The 17,639-nt window shown below is 42.4% G+C and overlaps 1 protein-coding gene across 5 annotated transcripts in view; it reads right to left on the reverse strand.

Annotated features, from left to right (window-relative positions):
- Positions 1-16,954, reverse strand: part of Myef2 (myelin expression factor 2) — a 44,607-nt gene extending 27,653 nt beyond the window's left edge. For 2 of the 5 annotated variants that reach the window (XM_032904113.1, XM_032904112.1), the window contains exons 1-2: positions 7,353-7,601; positions 961-1,169 (exon numbers count right to left, since the gene is read on the reverse strand). In XM_032904113.1, the coding sequence (XP_032760004.1) occupies positions 961-1,169; positions 7,353-7,486 (343 nt within the window). In that variant the 5' untranslated portion in view covers positions 7,487-7,601. Of the gene's footprint in view, positions 1-960; positions 1,170-7,352; positions 7,602-16,871 lie in introns of those variants that run through there. The other 3 variants (XM_032904111.1, XM_032904109.1, XM_032904110.1) reach the window with 2 other exon arrangements.
- Between the last annotated feature and the right edge of the window lie 685 nt (positions 16,955-17,639).

Here is a 17,639-nt window from a genome sequence, read left to right on the forward strand (position 1 = left end):
ATCGATCGTATTTGGCCAGCATGGTATGGTTGGTGAACAAATGCACATATACATACAAATGGTCCCTCAGCCTATCGTATTAACAACATTAGCACTTTTCAAATAACTTTGGTCAGCCTACACACAACAGCTGTTTTAAGGTGACTTCCTACCTGAATGTCTTCAATCATGTTTGCCATCAGTAAACTAAATTTACAAGTAATGCTTCACAGCAAGCCACACACTTCTAAATAGTCAGTGAATAAAACCAGTCAAATAGTTGTCACCTTACAACAGATACACCAATGCAATTAAAAAAAATTATTAGAGAAGATCACCCTCAAAGCCAAGTACATAGTTTGCAGGACTGTTGAACCTCAATTTTTCAAGAAATAACAGAACTAACTTTTACAAGATCAAGTATTGACATTATTTTCCCCCAAAACCAAGCATGTGTAGAAGAGGAAGTTTTCAGTTATTCTGAAAACAGAACTGCAGCAGCAGTGACACATTTATACAGAACTGCAAGGACAGCATCGTGGCAGTCGTGACAATGCAAGCAAAATGAATTCCACAGCCAGATTCCAGACTCCACCAAAAACATCTTTGGGGGAAAAAAATCGACCTTATTATACATACATTAACAAGCTAAATGCATTGCTTAACTAATGCAATAGTCCTTTTAAAATCTATTTAAAAAAAACTTCAACAAGACAAAGCAATCACTTTAACAAAATTCTTGGTGGCATGCATATGCTGGCTTCACTATCCCACTAAAATGGCAAAAAGAAAATACTTCATTTATCCATACTTCCTTGTAATGAAATTGCCAAGTGGAAGGAAAAAGAAAAGATTAATGCACATGTCAAGAAAGAAAAGTCTCTCTCTCTGAGTCTGTGTAGCTAAGAGGAATAAAAGTCTGCTTGTTTCCTGCCCTTCCTATACAAGAGTACGACAGTAAGTTACTGAAGAAACTGTTACCTTTTTCTCTCATCAAATCTTTAATAGCCTGCCATTTCATGTCATAGGGGATGTTGCTAATGAACACTCTGTTCCGATTTGGACCTTTCTTTTCTCCAGTGCCCGAATTCTTATCTTTTGAATAAGGATGAAACCGATTGGCCTTCTTATTTCCTGTAGACTTTTCTTTTAAATCAGATTTTTCTTCCTTCACTGATTCATCATTCTCCCTGCGAATTAAAAGACAAACAAAAGCACCTTTAGTTGAGCTTCTAAGAATGGAACTCTGTGTATCAATCATTGGCATCTGACACTTCACAAAATTCTCAATTAAGCTAGAACTCTGCAAAGAAGCAGGAAGTCAGCCCGAGACTCCATATTGTCCAAGCTTATCAATCTCTCAGCTAACAAACAGTTGGCATTTTTCTTCTGTTAACACTCGTAAGCATCCCCAAGCCCAATTTTTCCCATGACACTATTAATAAATATTGATAGACCCAACAGAGGGAGCATGTGAATTATGTCAGCATCTCATTTAGGGAAGAATTAATCTTCAGAACTTTATTCAACTCGCAAGTCCAACTGGAACACCAAGAGGGCACTTGCTACAGGAGCCTGATCAGGACCCATGGTAAAAACAGAGAGAGAGAACTGACTACATAAACTGTCCTCTGATATCAATCTGCACATCATGGCTCACACACACATACACTATACACACAAAACACACACAAATGTGAATATAATAAAAAATTCTTAAAAACGTTTTAACTAAATTTAATTTTAAAAGCTGGCCATATTATAAAAACAGTGGAACATCCTTATAATTCCAGTGCTCAGGAGACAGATAAAAGATTACCACAAGTTAAAGACTGCCTGGTCTATATAGTAAGTTCTAAAGCAGTCAGAGTTATAGTGAAGACTCTGCCCCCACCCCCACCCCACCGCAAAAAAAGTAAATAGATGAATCAATGATTATCTAAAAAGCTTAGAGTAACAAATTATCCCTAGAATTTTCTCTTCCCTTAAAACCAGAATCAAAATATACAGTCACATCTATCTGTCTATTCAATACACATATATACTCATACTCACTGTATGTTGAGTTTTATCTATTCCCTACTTAGATAAATGCAGAAAATTTAAAGACATCCTTATATAGCTTCATGTTGAACATAGGACAGGACATGTCATAGAATTGTGTCTGTTTTATTAGTAATACTATCTAAACTGAAAGGCTAGAGTTGAAGAGACAGGAAATAATTAAACACATCATGAGACAAAATCTAACAGTCTTTTTTAATGGACCTAATTGGAAAAATCAATTTATAAAACTTCAATCACAATGCAACTATTATGATGCCATATACCAACATAAAAATAAATAAGATATGGATGGGTATGTACCTAAAGTAATCCCTACAGATAAAAATCTAGATTTATATTTAAAACTACAATTTACACTTTTAAAGCAATATGTAGTGTATGTGTATGTGCAGGTGCACAGGCGTCTCTGTGAGCACATGTATGGAGAGCAGGGGACAGCCTTAGAAATGCCATTCCTGTCCTTTGAGATAGTGCCTGTCTTCAGACTGAAACTCACCAAATTCATGAGACCCAGGAATCCTATCTCCTTCTCCCCAGCACTAGAATTTTAAGGACACACACCTAATATTTTCAAATGGTTCTGAAGAGCAAACTCAGGTTCTTGTGAGGTAGGCACGTTTTCAACTTGCTAACTCCCAAGGACTCAAAAGCAATCTTATTACAGAAACAACCGTAGATTTAAGTCATGGATGCTTTAGTCGACGTAAAGTAATTTCATTAACAATTTAAAAGCAATTTTTTATAAATTTTAATGAGTCAAAATCTCAAATAAATAAGAAAATAGATTTCTTAAAAACTACATGGGTTATTCTAACAAACCAAATTTCATAATCCAGGCTAAAATTCTAAGGTGAGCAATTCTGGAAGGCTATAAACAAACCTCTTACTGCATTAGTATGAAAACTCACTGTGTAGACAGCATTCTCCTGACCAGGTGACAACTGCCCACTGTGCTATCTACACTGTATCTAGAATGGCAACTGACTGCACCATCATATGCTGGATACGTTGTAATTTTGCAATTGCCAGCTAAAGACCCACACTCTGGAAGTTGGCAAAGCACTTGCTCTGCAAAGCAGAGTGCAGAGGTTAGGATGTCCAGCACCGACATAGAAAGCTGGGCATGGAAATACACACCTGCAGTTCCTATAGGGCTAGGGGGTGGGGGAAGAATGGATTCTAGAACCTTACTGGATAACCAGTTAGCCTAATCAGTGAAGATTTAGGTTCAATGAGAAACCTCTCAGAAAGTATACATGCGTGCACACACACAAGCATACACAGACACAAACCCAAACTCACTGAAAATGGTGAGTAATTGCCTCTAATGCCAACATTCAAAGAGATGGAAGCAAGAGGACAGAGCTAAGGGCCAGTCTGGACTACACAGCACCAAGTTAGTCAGAGCTTAGATCAGACCCTATCTCAAAAACAAACAGAATCCATACTATGAACAGATGGTGGCTCCATCTTTGAGAAATGCTACCACAATCAAGAAACAGTACCAAACTTGCTTCACCAGCTACTCAGATTTTGACAGGGACAACTTCTCTATCAACCTTATTCTTTTATAAGAAATGGCATAATCGAAAGGGGTCTTATCAACTGTTCTAGAATGTGCCTCCATGTGAATAAAGTGGCATTTCTGAGAATAGAAACAAGCAGCCAAAATACACAAGGCCTCTTCTCTGGTTCCTAGCTACAGCAGACAAAACAAACCTTTTCTTTTCCATTCCTCGGAAGAACCATCTGCATAATAATGCACTTCCCACTGAACTCACTGAAGGGCGCCAGTCTGAAGTCAGGTAAGAAGATATCTAGTCTGTGATAAGAATCCTCCTTCTGTCTACTCTCACCCTGGATAAGTCACTGTGAAAATACACACAATTCTCAAGTACTCACTAAGTTCCTCTATTCTTCACCTGGCTGAATGAAGGTTATATGACTATAATAAGCATTTGCTTAAAATACTCTTGACAATTCATTATAAAATATATTATTAGGATATTTTCTTTATGTTTACTTAAAAGGCTGACCAGAGGAAAACTAAAGGTTTCTTTTAAAAATATCAGAAACCAAACTATAAAATGACCTAGCAATTCCATTTTTTGTATTTGATGAAAGAAATAAAATCATCTCAGTTATCTGAACTCACATTTACTATATTTTTCACAATAACTAAGACAAGGAACTGAGCTAATATCTGCTTACTGATCAAAGACTGGTTAAAGAAAAGGTGGGAGTGAGCATATATATATGTATATATGTATATGTATGTATATATACCCCAGATGTGCGCACACACACACACACACACACACACACACACAGAGAGAGAGAGAGAGAGAGAGAGAGAGAGAGAGAGAGAGAGATTGATTGAGAGATCAGCCTTTAGAAGGAAAGCCTGCCATCGGCAGCAACCTGAAGGACAGTGTGCTAAGTGAAATAAACCAGACACAGATAACCAAATACTTCATGACATCAAAAACAAAACTCAAAGAAAACATCAGGGATTAGGGTACAGGATCATTACCACAAGTCTAGTGAGATGTTTGCCTAAGCATATAAATCTCCAGTAGCCAAGTTCTGGAGACAACGTGTAGTAAAATATTTGGAACAACTACAAAAGATGCTAGCTACATGAGTTCACAGGTATATTAATTAGTTCAATTACAATAATCATTGTATAATAGCAAATCAAAAAAATCTGAGGAGCAAACATCACAGTTATGATCTCCACTCATGATAAAACTGATGCTTTATTAGTAATCACTTCACCCTACCCTAATGCTGAGTATAAAAGTAGCACAATACACCTGAAATCATACAAGACTAATGACGAGTCACAAGATAGTTTCTGCCTTCCTTCCAGTTTACAGTAGACAGCAGAAATAGGATCTTTAATTCCTGTCTAAAGATGAACAGGCTAACTAAATCTTTTCCATGAATTTCATGCTCTTGAAATTTCTTACATCTTCAACAGATACTCACTGAACCTTTAAAATGTAAGGTTCAAGGATCAAAAGACAGCCATCTCTGTCTGCCGTGACTGTGAACTAACTTAATACAAGTCGCTTCAAACCCAACAGCAGCACATGGTTCACTTCGAAGCTGTCAATGGATGTAAAGCAGTGTCTGGTCTTCAAAATTCTTTTAATGACTTATCATTAAAAGCATGGTAATCAGCCCAAAGTTTAGGGTGGTCAACCACCTCTACAGGTACACTGTAGATTCACATAAGACTTAAGGCCCTAAGTACTCATTGTGACTACTTCATGCTGGGCTATCAGATATGTATGAAATTCCTTAGTGTATAGTTCTCTACTCAACACTGAGAAAAAATGGAAAGAAAGAATTCGAATAAGGAAACAATCTGTATTTATTGTTAATACCCGCCCCATATTTTCTCTCTTTAAATTAGAAAATGGTTCTTTCTCACTTCTTTTCCCATCCTGCAATGCAACTGTAAACATTGTATTTTTGTGTCTAATAGAGGTTTTGATGCTAGCTTCACAGAGTACCAACATTATAGGATTCAATGATTATTTTCTTCAGGAAGAAAGGGCGGCACACTCATGCTTAGACACAAACTAATAACACATACTTGTCAGCCCTCAGTCCACCCCACAGATAAAAAAGTCCGCAGATGCTCTAGTCCTTTTCCCAAAATAGTGTTTGCATGTGACTTAAGCACAATTTCGCACTACTTTATTTAATCTCTTCCTCACTTATAGTACCAAAACAATGCATATATTATGTATGCTTACTTTCCATATAGATACAATACGGGTATTTCTAATTCACCATTAAATCCATGGAAACGGAATCCAAAAACATGCAAGCTGATTGTATGTTAGTCACTCCACTTTTTTTTTCTATTTTTAATAGCAAATCTCTGAAAAAGCCCAGGCATAAGAGATAAGCTTCACTTGCTTTCTGGTTTCTCCATGGTGGAGAAACATGCACTCTCCATCCAGAAGCAAACTGCACTGACTTCCAATCCCTGCAAATCCAATCCCTGCAAAATTCTGTTCTGCTCATACAATGCTTCCTGTTCAAAAGTCACCAGGGGGGTAGGGGAACTAAAATCCATATTTAAGGTTATTTCTAGCCAACCTTTGCAAAGGTTAACACAATGGACTCTGCCTCATGGGCATTCTTAAGGTGCCTCTCCACACTATCACTCCAAAAGTGAATACAGGCATCAGAAAACAGCAAACACTGGACTTCTAACGCTCAGGATAGGCCTCCGGGAACTGGGTAAGTCCTTGTAAGTACATTTTCAGTGGTTAAGAGAAAATACCCAGTGATGTCATCCTAAGAGCAATACATCCTAAGGCTGTCGCGACAAAGCTGAGGAGAACTACCCCATCTAATCTGCAATCAATTCAATCCTGTTCCAACAGACTGGTCCAAATGTTAGCATCACTACCTCAAGTACTTCGACACAGAATAGCCAGAAAGACACTTTCCTTTCCTGATTTAATTATGAGCATGTGTTCATTGTTTTCTACTGAGGCAGAATTGAGAGGTGATGGGTATTTTAACAAATTACATATTATCAACTTCAGTTTTACAGAATAAACCACAGGAAAATAAATGTTTGCCTTCACATCACCCCACGTGACAAGGACAGGCGAGCACAATCTGCCCCTATCCTACTGTCTTATAACTTAAGATCTTATGGATTAATGTCGACTGAATTCTCTACTGACACAGATTGATAGATCCAACCTTCAACCCTTGGGTTTTCTTCTAAAACACGCTGTATTTTATGGGTTGGGGGTGTCATTTTTGTGGCCTAGCGCCTGCCTAAAGAATGCACGAGGCCCTGTGTTCCATTCCCACCTCTGCCAGACACAGATTTATATTTCAGTAATTTAATCTTATTATAAGTGAATTATAGTAAAATGAAGGCCACCACACAGAGTTTGTGTTTTTTTTTTTTTTAAAGAACAAAACAAAACAGCCTGCACGGCCGACAACCATCACCGGGTGGGTGGAGGAGACCAAGTCCCCCTTTTCCGAAAGCCAATCAAGAGGAACACAATGGGTTCGGTCAGCTCTAACACTTTAGAAACCACCACCGCACACGCGGCCCTCACCGGGGCTCGGAACCGGGCCGGGAGGGGAAAGGACCGATGATGTCATCCCTAGGTCCTCCCCGGGGATGAGGCTAGCCTCCGGCCTTTTAAAGGGGACCGTTTTCCGCGCGCCGGAGGCCGGGGCCGCCCGCGCCGCACCTGCTCCCGCACCGGGGCCGCCCGCGCCTCCCGCCCTGCCCGCCCGCCCGGGGGAGACAATACATTTTAACGCCGTTGGCGCTGCTGCGCGGCGGTTTCTCGGGCTCGCCGGGGTGCGGGTCTCGCCGCGGCTCAGCCGGTTGCTGCTGCGGGCCGTCGTCACCCGCGGCCGCCTCGGGCTTGTCGGCATCGGCCATCCCGCCGCGGGCTCCGCCTCGGCCGCGCTTAGGGCTCCGAGCGCTACAATGGCGACGGCCGGCGGAGCGGTAACGGATCGCGATTTGAAAAGGCCCCGAGCGCTCGGCGGCCCGGATCTCGCGAGAGCGGACGAGGCCCCGCGACTTGGGGAGCGAGCGGGGGCGGGGCTCCGGCGCGGCCACCTGCGGAGGGAGCGCGGGCTGCCCAGGGGCGCGGAGATGGGGGTCCTCTGGGGGGCGGGGCGTTTGGATCGGTGAGCTATAGCAGCTCCATCTCTGGAGGTGGATACCCTACGAAGCCGCCGGCCAGCACCCATGACTGAGGACCAGTCACCAAGTTAACTACTTTCTTTGAGGGCTGGAGATTTTTGTAGACCTTAGCAATCAGCTAAGAGGTTGAAGTTTTTAAATTCTCAGGGCAGCAATCGATTTGGACGATCCATCATCTTCTTAAAGTCTGTGCAAGGGACCTGGAGGAGCAAAGCAGTTAGGATAACTTGCTACTCTTGCCAAGGACCCAGGTTCGGTTCCCAGCACCCACATAGAGGAGCTCCTACAACCTCTTCTGACTCCACAGGCACTGGCATGTATGTGGTGCACATATATAAATGCAGGCAAACCACATGCACACATGGGAAAACATAAATATAACATACAAGATTAGCTACAAATGAATATTTTGGTTTTGTTTATAGATTGCCTCCCTAAATATGAAAACTCATAAATTTCAGTGTTATAATTACACTTCACAGTAAAAATCACCTTTTTCAGTTGAAAAATGCCAAGACCTCCTCAAATGTTTCCTTCTATTAAAAAAGAAAGTGAACAGCATGGTAGGTATATTTTATTAGTGATGAGAGTGATCTGCGAAGTGCTGTGTTGTGTCCTAAACACAACAGATGCGCTTGATTTGTGTTTCTGTACTGTACTCCTGGCGCCTAATGTTTGCAGTTAGCAGGCAGGTAGTGGAGTCTAGCTGGGACAATCAGGGTTAGGGCGACCTCTGCCACTTTCTCCTTGGCTGAGGCATTTATTTCAGTTCTCAACCTCTCTTCACGGTAAAGACAGCAGCCCCTTCCCTGCAGGGTAGAGATTTAAAGAAAACACTTCATCCTGGCCAAGTGCTACAATATTACAGTCTCTATCTCTTAAGGCTCTCACAGGGTTTCAGTCAGGGAAAAACCAGATTATTCCCCACCCCCCAAGTAGTAAATTACAATAAGTTTCAAAGTATCCATCACTCCGTTTATTCTTATTTCACCAAGAAACTCAATCTGACAATCCCTGGTCTAGTAAATTCCTGCAAAACCCCCTTTCACGTTTCAATACTTTCAAGAGTTCATTGTGACCAAACCACAATAGAAGGTTCAGAAGGGACACTAGATCCCTGCTGGAGGAGACTTTGGGAAACAGCACTATTGGAGAGCTGTAATCGAATTAAAAGCACGATTTAATTAAACACACACACACACACACACACACACACACACACACACACACACACACACAAGACTTGCCCAAACTCCAGAGTATAACAATTTAAATATCTCATTTAAAGATCTATTCTTAAAGACTGAGCTTGGGAGGGCAGTGTTGTTGGAATTTCCAACCCCAGTAAGCCTTTATAAAACCATACAATCCGGTTATTATAATTCTAAGATACAAGCCTAGATTGGGCAGCTCTACCACTACACTATTCCCCAGCTATGACATCCCCTGCTACCTGCGGTTTCTCCTGGCCACGTGGTTCTGCTCCACCCTTGTCTTCGGTTTTCTCTCATCCTCTCTCTTCTCTACCTGCCCCCATTCTCAAAGACCTCCCATTCCACCTTTCCCCTCCACTGTCCAAATAAAGGCTCAGCCTTTATTTATTTAAAATGTGGAGAAGGTTTACGAGAAATCACTGGAGTAAGTGATCTACACCTGGTTGGGGCAGCCCCTCTTGAGAAAGCAGAATTAACATCAGAACACAAACAGCACCAGGACAAACCACAACAGAGCAGGATTTAAGCTGTTTACCTAAAACAAAGGGCTCTCTGCTCACACTTTAGCCCTGGCCTTGTGAATGCATAAATAGCAGAGGGCTTTCTCAACTGAGGATCACTGAGGGGCTCCTAGAAGAGATGGTCCTGAAAGGCTGGGTCACGTGCAGCAGCTTCCATGCAGAGGAGAAGCTGCCCTGTACCTTCCCTTCCTCCATGCTGTTGACGTCATACTTAAGTATAATGAAGTCTACAAAGGTCTGGGTAAAATTCAACTCCTCTACTCCCCTCACTGGGATTTTTTTTTTTTTTCAGTATATGCGTGCACATTGAAAAACTCTGCTGAAGTTTTGTTTCCCATGATTCCTACCGCAGAATTGTTATCCTCCACAATTACACAAAATATATTTCTAGTGCTTCGAATAGGAATGAGCCCCTTTCTCCTATGGGTTTGAACGCTTGGACCCCACTTAGACCCTAGTTGGCAGTGCTGTCTTGGGAGACGTAGGAGATGTAGCCTTGTCAGAGGAAGTTTGTCACCAGGGTGGGCTTTGAGAGTTTACAGAAGCATGCCAGTCCCAGTTTACTTTGTGTGAACACATGTGAACACACTCCTGGTGTCTCTGCTTCCTCCAAGACACACGCTCTCAGCTTGCTGTTCCAAATGCCGCCTGCCTGCTGCCGTGCCTCCCCGACATGGTGACCTCCTATCCCTCTGCAACTGTAAAACCTAAGAAACTCTTCCTTCTGTCAGTTGCCTTGCTCATGGTGGTTTATCACAGCAATAGAAAATAAGCTAATATAATATTGCTGGAAGAAAGTCAAAGGACCACCTAGTTTTCTTTTTAAAAATTGGAATGTATATTTGCATACATGTGTGAGAGAGGGAAGTCTTACATATTAGAAATGTAACTCCAAAACCCAGTCTTTTCTGCTAATGGCTTAATATCACCTCATTATATTAACATACCTTATCATTTATTATTACCCGCTAGTAATGGTATGAGGAAATAATCATTTCTTAAATGGAGGGGGGGTGTTCTTAATCTCTTTAAGAAAATGAAGTACCTACGATATATCCTAGAGACAGTACACTAACCTCATACTCATGAACCCAGACTCTACTTCCCTAATTTGTGACCACCCTAATGTGAGGCTCTGATCCTGAAGGAGACCTCTAGACCATGGTTAGCAATTTGGACATCTTGTCTCCACTGTGGGTCAGAAGTCACACACAATAGAAGGAAGCATCCTTTTGAGTGGTCTCATACACATCCAGGGGTGGGCCAAAACTTTCTCCAGGCACACAGAATTGTGGAGGGGATGGGAAATAGGCGAGTGGACCATTGCCGAGGGGCTTCTGTTACCAAAGAGAGGAAAAAACTAAACTGAAGTGGCAGCTAAGGTACCATCATCCTTTATCTTAGTAAGAATTGATATGTGAAGGCCAGGCCAGGCGTAGCCGCTCACACCTGTAATCCCAGCACTCATGAGGTAGAGAGAAAAGGACCTGGGATTCTGGGTCATTCTCAGATATAAAAAAAGTTCAAGGCTAGCCGAGGATATGTGAGTGTTCCGGTATGCCTTTGTCAACCTGACACAAACTAGAGTCACCTGGATAGAGAGAACCCCAGATGAGGCACCATCTCCTTCAGCCTGGCCGTTAGCCATGTCTGTGTCATTAAAGATTGATTTGAGGAGGACCAGCCCTGGGAAGGTGGTGTTGTGTTGGATAAGAAAAGAGGCTGAGGCAGCTGCGGGGAGCAATCCAGTGAGCAGTGCGGCTTCATGGTCTCAGCATCCGTTCCTGCCTCGTGTTCCTCACTGACTTTCCTCCAGGATCAACTGTAAACCGAATCGTTTTGGCCCACATTGTATCACATTGACAGAGAAGCAAACCGGGGCCTCGGAAAACTTGGGGTTTGCAGTGGGGGCTGGGGAGGTGCACAGGGGAGATGAGACCACAACAACAAAAAAGAAAAACAGAACATATGACAAATGAAATGGCTGAATTGAGGAGCACTAAGGATCTAAATTTAGTAAGTGTTCTTCGTTATTTGAAGCTTGAAAAAGAGTTTAGAGATCTAAGGCTATGTCTCAGTCGTGGAGCACTTGTTGAACTTGTTTAATCCGCAGTACTGTACACTGCTCTCTTTGCAGCTCCTTCTATAATGAAAATATAGGTGTTTATTACTGAGTAATAGAGAAATTTCAACCACTTTCTCATCCCTAGCTTAAGTCATCCTGCCTGTACCTTAGCGTCCCTGAGTAACTCCATGCAAAGCCAGATTAGAGCAAGTTGCTAAGAAGCTTGCCCACTTTGCTTTGCACAGGAGACACTCCCTCTCCTTAGGACAGGGAAGAACTCAGCTTCCTCCATCCAAAGCCATGGAGATGTATCTGTCCCAAGTTTGGCAACTGGACTGACTCTAAAGAGTACCAAGATGATTACCTTGTATTAGATGTCGTCTTTAATTGAAATATTGATATTTCTGCAGCATGGTTCTCAAGCTTTAATAACTGCATTTGGAACAGAAAGTAGAATTCTTGGAATGACGACTTGCCAGGTCCAGTCCTCGTGCTGCTCTGAGTATTTGAAGGCAATCCTTAAAAGCAGATAGAGAAGATAACTAACAAAACCAACCGTCCTCATCTTACTGGCGGATGGGAAATATATTGACATCGATAACTACTCGTCATGGTTTGTATATGCTTGGCCCAGAGAGCAACACTATGTGGAGGTGTGGCCCTGTTAGAGAAGGTGTATCACTTTAGGTGTGGACTGAAGACCCTACCCTAGCTGCCTGGAAGACAGTCTTCCACTAGTAGCCTTCAGATGAAGATGTAGAACTCAGCTCTGATGATAATGGCTGAACCTCTAAACCTATAAGCCAGCCCCAATTAAATGTTGTCCTTTATAAGACTTGCCTTGGTCATGGTGTCTGTTCACAGCAGTAAAACCCTAACTAAGGCAGAAATTGATACCAGGGTGTAATGGCTATTTTTGTATGTCAACTTGACACAAGCTGGAGTTATCACAGAGAAAAGAGCCTCCCTTGAGGAAATGCCTTCATGAGACCCAGCTGTAAGGCATTTTGTCAACTAGTGATCAAGAAGGGAGAACCCAGCCCATTGTGGGTGGTGCTGTCCCTGGACTGGTGGTCCTGGGTTCTATAAGAAAGCAAGCTGAGCAAGGCAGGGGAAGCAAGCCAGTAAGTAACATCCCTCTGTGACCTCTGCATCAGCTCCTGCTTCCTGCTGTGCCTGAGTTCCAGTCCTGACTTCCTTTGATGAACAGCCATGTGGAAGTGTAAGCTAAATAAACCCTTTCCTCCCCAACTTGCTTTTTGGTCGTGATGTTTGTGCAGGAATAGAAACCCTGACTAAGACACAGGGACTAGGGTATTGCTGTGATAGGCCTGACCAGGCTTTCGTTTGGAGGAATGTGGATTTGAGGACTTTGGAAAGCAGTGGATGCTTAAGTTGAGCTTACTGGGCTGTCCTAGTAGGAATATGGAAGACTTCTTTGCTGAGTATGATTTGAACTCTGCAGATCTGGCCCAAGAGGTTTCAGTGGAGAAGAATTTCAGAATGTGGCCTAGTGACTGGCTGTTTTTGTGGTATTTTGGTGAAGAATGTGGCTGTTTTTTGCCCTGGTCTGAAGAGTCTGCCTGAGGCTAAGGTGAAGAGATTTATACTAGTTGCATTGACAAAGGAAATCTCAGAAAAGCCCAACAGAGACTTTGTTCTCTGGTTAAGTCTTATGGAGAGTGTTTTGAACAAGTATAGCAACCTTAGAAAGAAAAAATATAAAATGTATGGTTCAGGTATTAAAGGGGCACCAGGAAGTGAAATGGAACTGAATCCTATGTTCTAGGAGATAACAGATTTGGGGGCAAGATCTTACCCAGCTAAGTTTAGATCCAGGCATGGTGGTGCACACCTGTACTCCCAGACAGAAGACAAAGCCAAACAGATCTCTGAGTGGAGGGCCAGCCTGGGACAAAGCAGGCTCTAGGTGAAGAAAATCTTAAACCCAGGCATGGTGGTGCACACCTGTAATCCCAGCATTACAGGAGACGGAGCCATTCAGATCTCTGAGTTCAAGGTCAATCTACAGAGCAAGTTCCAGGACAGTCAAGCTTAGGCAGGGAGTTGGAAAACAGAAAGCTGGAAATAGAATAGGGGAGTGGGAGAGGACATGTTCCAGCCACACAAAGCAGCAGAACTGGGCAGCTTCAGCCATGTGGCTCTGGCTTTAGAATCAAGAACAGAAGGGACTACTGGGACAATTGATGTTGGTAAGCTGGAACTAAGAAATTGGTAGTGATTAAGAAGACACCAGTATCACTGAGGTAAAATCTTCTGGGAAGTGTTTTCTGAGAGTACAAAGAAGTTGTGTCTCAGAGATAGTCAAGTTTGTACCTTGTGCTCCAGCTGAACTTGGTAATGTGTAAGAGTCACGCAGGTGGTACTGGTTTTGAAGGCATGAAGGCATCATGAAGAACAGCTGAGGCTTGGCACTGTGAGAGGCCATGGAAGGCCATTGGTGAAGGTGCAGCCTCAGGTGTAGTGGATGGCCCAGGACTAAAGGGGTCATGCAAAGGACATGAGGCTTGGCACTATGAAGAGAGCCTATGAGATGCTATTGGTGAAGCCTAGTTAAAGCGGAAGACCCCTATGTATTGGAGATGCCAGTACCATGGGATGATCACCAAGAACAGTAGCAGTGAAGAGGATCAACCTGAGCTTAGAGTGCTACAGAGGGCGGAGCTGAAGAAGTGATGCCAGCCTGTTGGAAGTGCCCAGAAGATCATGTGTGGATCACAGACATTGGAACAAGAAGCTGTAACATTGAAGCTGCCTTGGAGACCCCAAGATGTCCAACATGACAGAGCCATAGAACATCTTCTGTGGAATGCTGCTAACAAGGCGGAGAACCAGCCCAGGAAAAAAGTTTGCTGCAGTCAACAAAGACGAAAAAGAAGTTGAAGATCTGAAAACTCTTTTGACATCAGACATGGAGACGCAGAGTTTAGAGTTTGCCCAGCTGGTTTCCTGTTTTGATTTGGGGATTACAGTTAAGTGTTTGAATGGATCTCAGAAGAAACTTTGAAGTTTGGACTTTTGACATTGTTGAGACTGCTATAGACTATGGGGACTTTGGAAGTTGGAATAAATATACTTTTATTATGCTATGGCTAAATATGTCCCCCAGAGACTCATGTGTTTGAACAAGACTATGGGGGTCAGAGAGTAGAATGTGATGGTTTGTATATGTTTGGCCCAGGGCCACTATTAGAAGATGTGGCCTAGCTGGGCTAGGTGTGTCACTGTGGGCGTGGGCTTAAAGTCCTTACCCTAGCTGCCTGGAAGTCAGTCTTCCACTAGCAGTCTAGATGAAGATGTAGAACTCTCAGCTCTGCCTGCACCACACCTGCTAGAAGCTGCCATACTCCCACCTTGATGATAACGGACTGAACCTCTGAACCCATCAGCCAGCCCCAATTAAATGTCCTTTAGAAGACTTGTATAGGTCATGGTGTCTGTTCACAGAGATTAAACCCTTAGACACTATTAAACCCTGTACTTTCTCCTCTGCTCACAGCTACATATGTGGGTATATTTTTGGTCAGTAAAATCTAAGAGAAATGTCGAGTGGGCCATGCAGAAGATTTTTAGAGGAAAGTCATTGAAGAAGGACCATGGTCCTTTTGTTTCCTCATTAGCCTCCCCCTGTCATTGGCTGAGAAGAGAGAAATTATGCTTTCAGCAACAATTGCCATGTAGGGCCCTGAAGTGACCTCATAACTGGAAGCTAAGGATGAGGAGAAAGAAAAAATGTCAGGATGAGGCCATGAAATCCACTACCCTGGCATTCTCCTCCCCACCCCCATCTTGTTTTCTGTGACCACGAGTGCCCACGCTGAATAAATTGCTTCTTAGCATCTTCCTAGTACACAAAACTGAACTTGATCATATGATCGTGACAAGAATAACTCTCAATGGAAAAGGACTGACTTGTTTAATAGTTTCCTCTATGCGATGTTCACACAAATAAACCTAAAAATGTTCCTCTGATGACACCATTCCCATTTGTTTTTGGCCTAGCCTTTCCCTTAAGCCATAGAACCAAGCAAGTTCCTTGACTCGTGTGCATTCTCTATTATTTTTACTGACAAGCGCAGTTTTGCTTAGAGCAGTAATGAGCCTAGGTAAATGTGTGACCCCATGGCACAGATCTATTTACTAAGTTGTGAGGAAAAGTATTCAAGGGATTCTGGACATGCTTAATTTCCTGATGAGTTCTTTGCTTTCCGTCCTCCCTATGGGACTGGTAAGTTGGTGGAGCATATGGAAACCATGACTCAGCAAATCCAGGGTATATGTGAACAGTCTGTGGGGAGGCAGATAGAGACCTGAACTCCTGACGTCAGAACCACTGCATCAGCCTTTGACTATCCACAACCAAACATCATGTTTTGGGAGCAAAATAACTTCTCTCTCGATACTCCAGTTGGAATTCTGTTGAAGTTTAGCTCTTTTACAGTCCTTTCAATATAAGCTGTTTATTATTGATAGATACTTATCAATATAGTTTACTGAAAGCAATGGTCTTACAGTTGTTTATAAATGTGATCTACCTTATCATAATACATTACAGAAGAGTAGACTGAATCTATTTCATATCAATGGATTTTGTTCACAATTTAAGTATGTTAAGATATATGAATCTATTATCGTGAATAGAAACAAACGATAGCATGCATTTCCATTATTTTCATTTCTGTTTCGGTTATCATAGGGGAAAAAAAGGTTTCTGATCCTTCCTTGAGATATTTTATAGGTGGAAGGGCCTCATGCAGGGACCTACATGCTTTCATAACAACTTCTTAGGCTGGGAGAACAGAAGTTGAGGAGTTATTGCTAAAGTTTAAAAGAATTAGGAGGGAAGAAATCAGGAGGAACCCCCAGTATCAGTCTCTGTGAGCTGTGAGGGTCTGAAGACACCTAGGGTGCTGGTGTAACACCCTGTCTGCCCCTGTTCAGACCCACTGTCCAGGATTTCCATTGCGGGGAAGAGGCACCATGACCTTGGCAACTCTTATAATGGAAAACATTTCACTGGGGTTGGCTTACAGTTCAGAGGTTCAGTCCATTACCATCATGGTGGGAAGCATGTCGTTGTGACAGCAGACATGGTGCTGGAGAAGGATCTGAGAGGTCTACATCTGGTACAGCAGGCAGCAGGAAATGACTGAGATACACTTCCTCCAACCAGGTCACACCTCCTTCAACAAGGCTACATCTAAGAGTGCCACCACTTCCTACGGGCCAAGCATTCACACATACACAAGTCTGTGGGGCCACTCCTACTCAATCCATCACACCCACCAAGTTACCTGCAGCAGCTACTGAGACAAATACTTTCTCCTCTGCTTCCTGGAGAACTCGCAACACTGTTCTTCATTGGCAGAATTTAGGTTGGAATGCGGCTGGAAAGGAATTGTGAAGAAGGTGAAGTTAGAAGGATGAGGACAATGTTGACCAGTCAAAGGTCGTACACAGTGCAAGTTCCAAGCTACTTGTAAAAACCACTACAAAAAGGAATCTATAAACCTAAGGCAATGATAGCATAATTAGGGCAGGAAAAATAAAATGTACTTTACGATATATTTAGACTTCACAAATTTGACTAACAACAAAAATAATGGTGAGAATACAAGGGAAGATTGAGTTATGAAAAATTATCAGAAAAAAACAAATCACTAAATGGGAATTTTCAAGATAGTCCATGCAGTCCAGATGAGGCAAGGGGGAAGCAGGAATTCATGAATGTGCCAGGCGTTAGACCACTATCAAAGAGTTTGCCCACCTAAGTGGGCTTAGAGCTCAGCTATTGGTTTTTACTTGGCAGTCAAGACATACAGAGAAAAGCAAGTATTAAACAATGATTTCCCTAATCTTTGACATTCCCATTTGTCAGTTATGTATTAGTGGACTGATATTACAGAATCATATACTCTTAACAGGAAAAAAGGACTTACTTTGAAATAATTTAAGTCACTCCTATGTATTATACTGTTCATGGCTCAAAAGTTTATGAAGACTGGGCTGAAAGTAACATTCTATTTAACGGCTTGAGTTATGGTTTAAATGAAACCATAGAA

The sequence above is a fragment of the Rattus rattus genome, chromosome 5 (genome assembly GCF_011064425.1).
Source record: "Rattus rattus isolate New Zealand chromosome 5, Rrattus_CSIRO_v1, whole genome shotgun sequence".
Classification (NCBI taxonomy): Eukaryota; Metazoa; Chordata; class Mammalia; order Rodentia; family Muridae; genus Rattus; species Rattus rattus.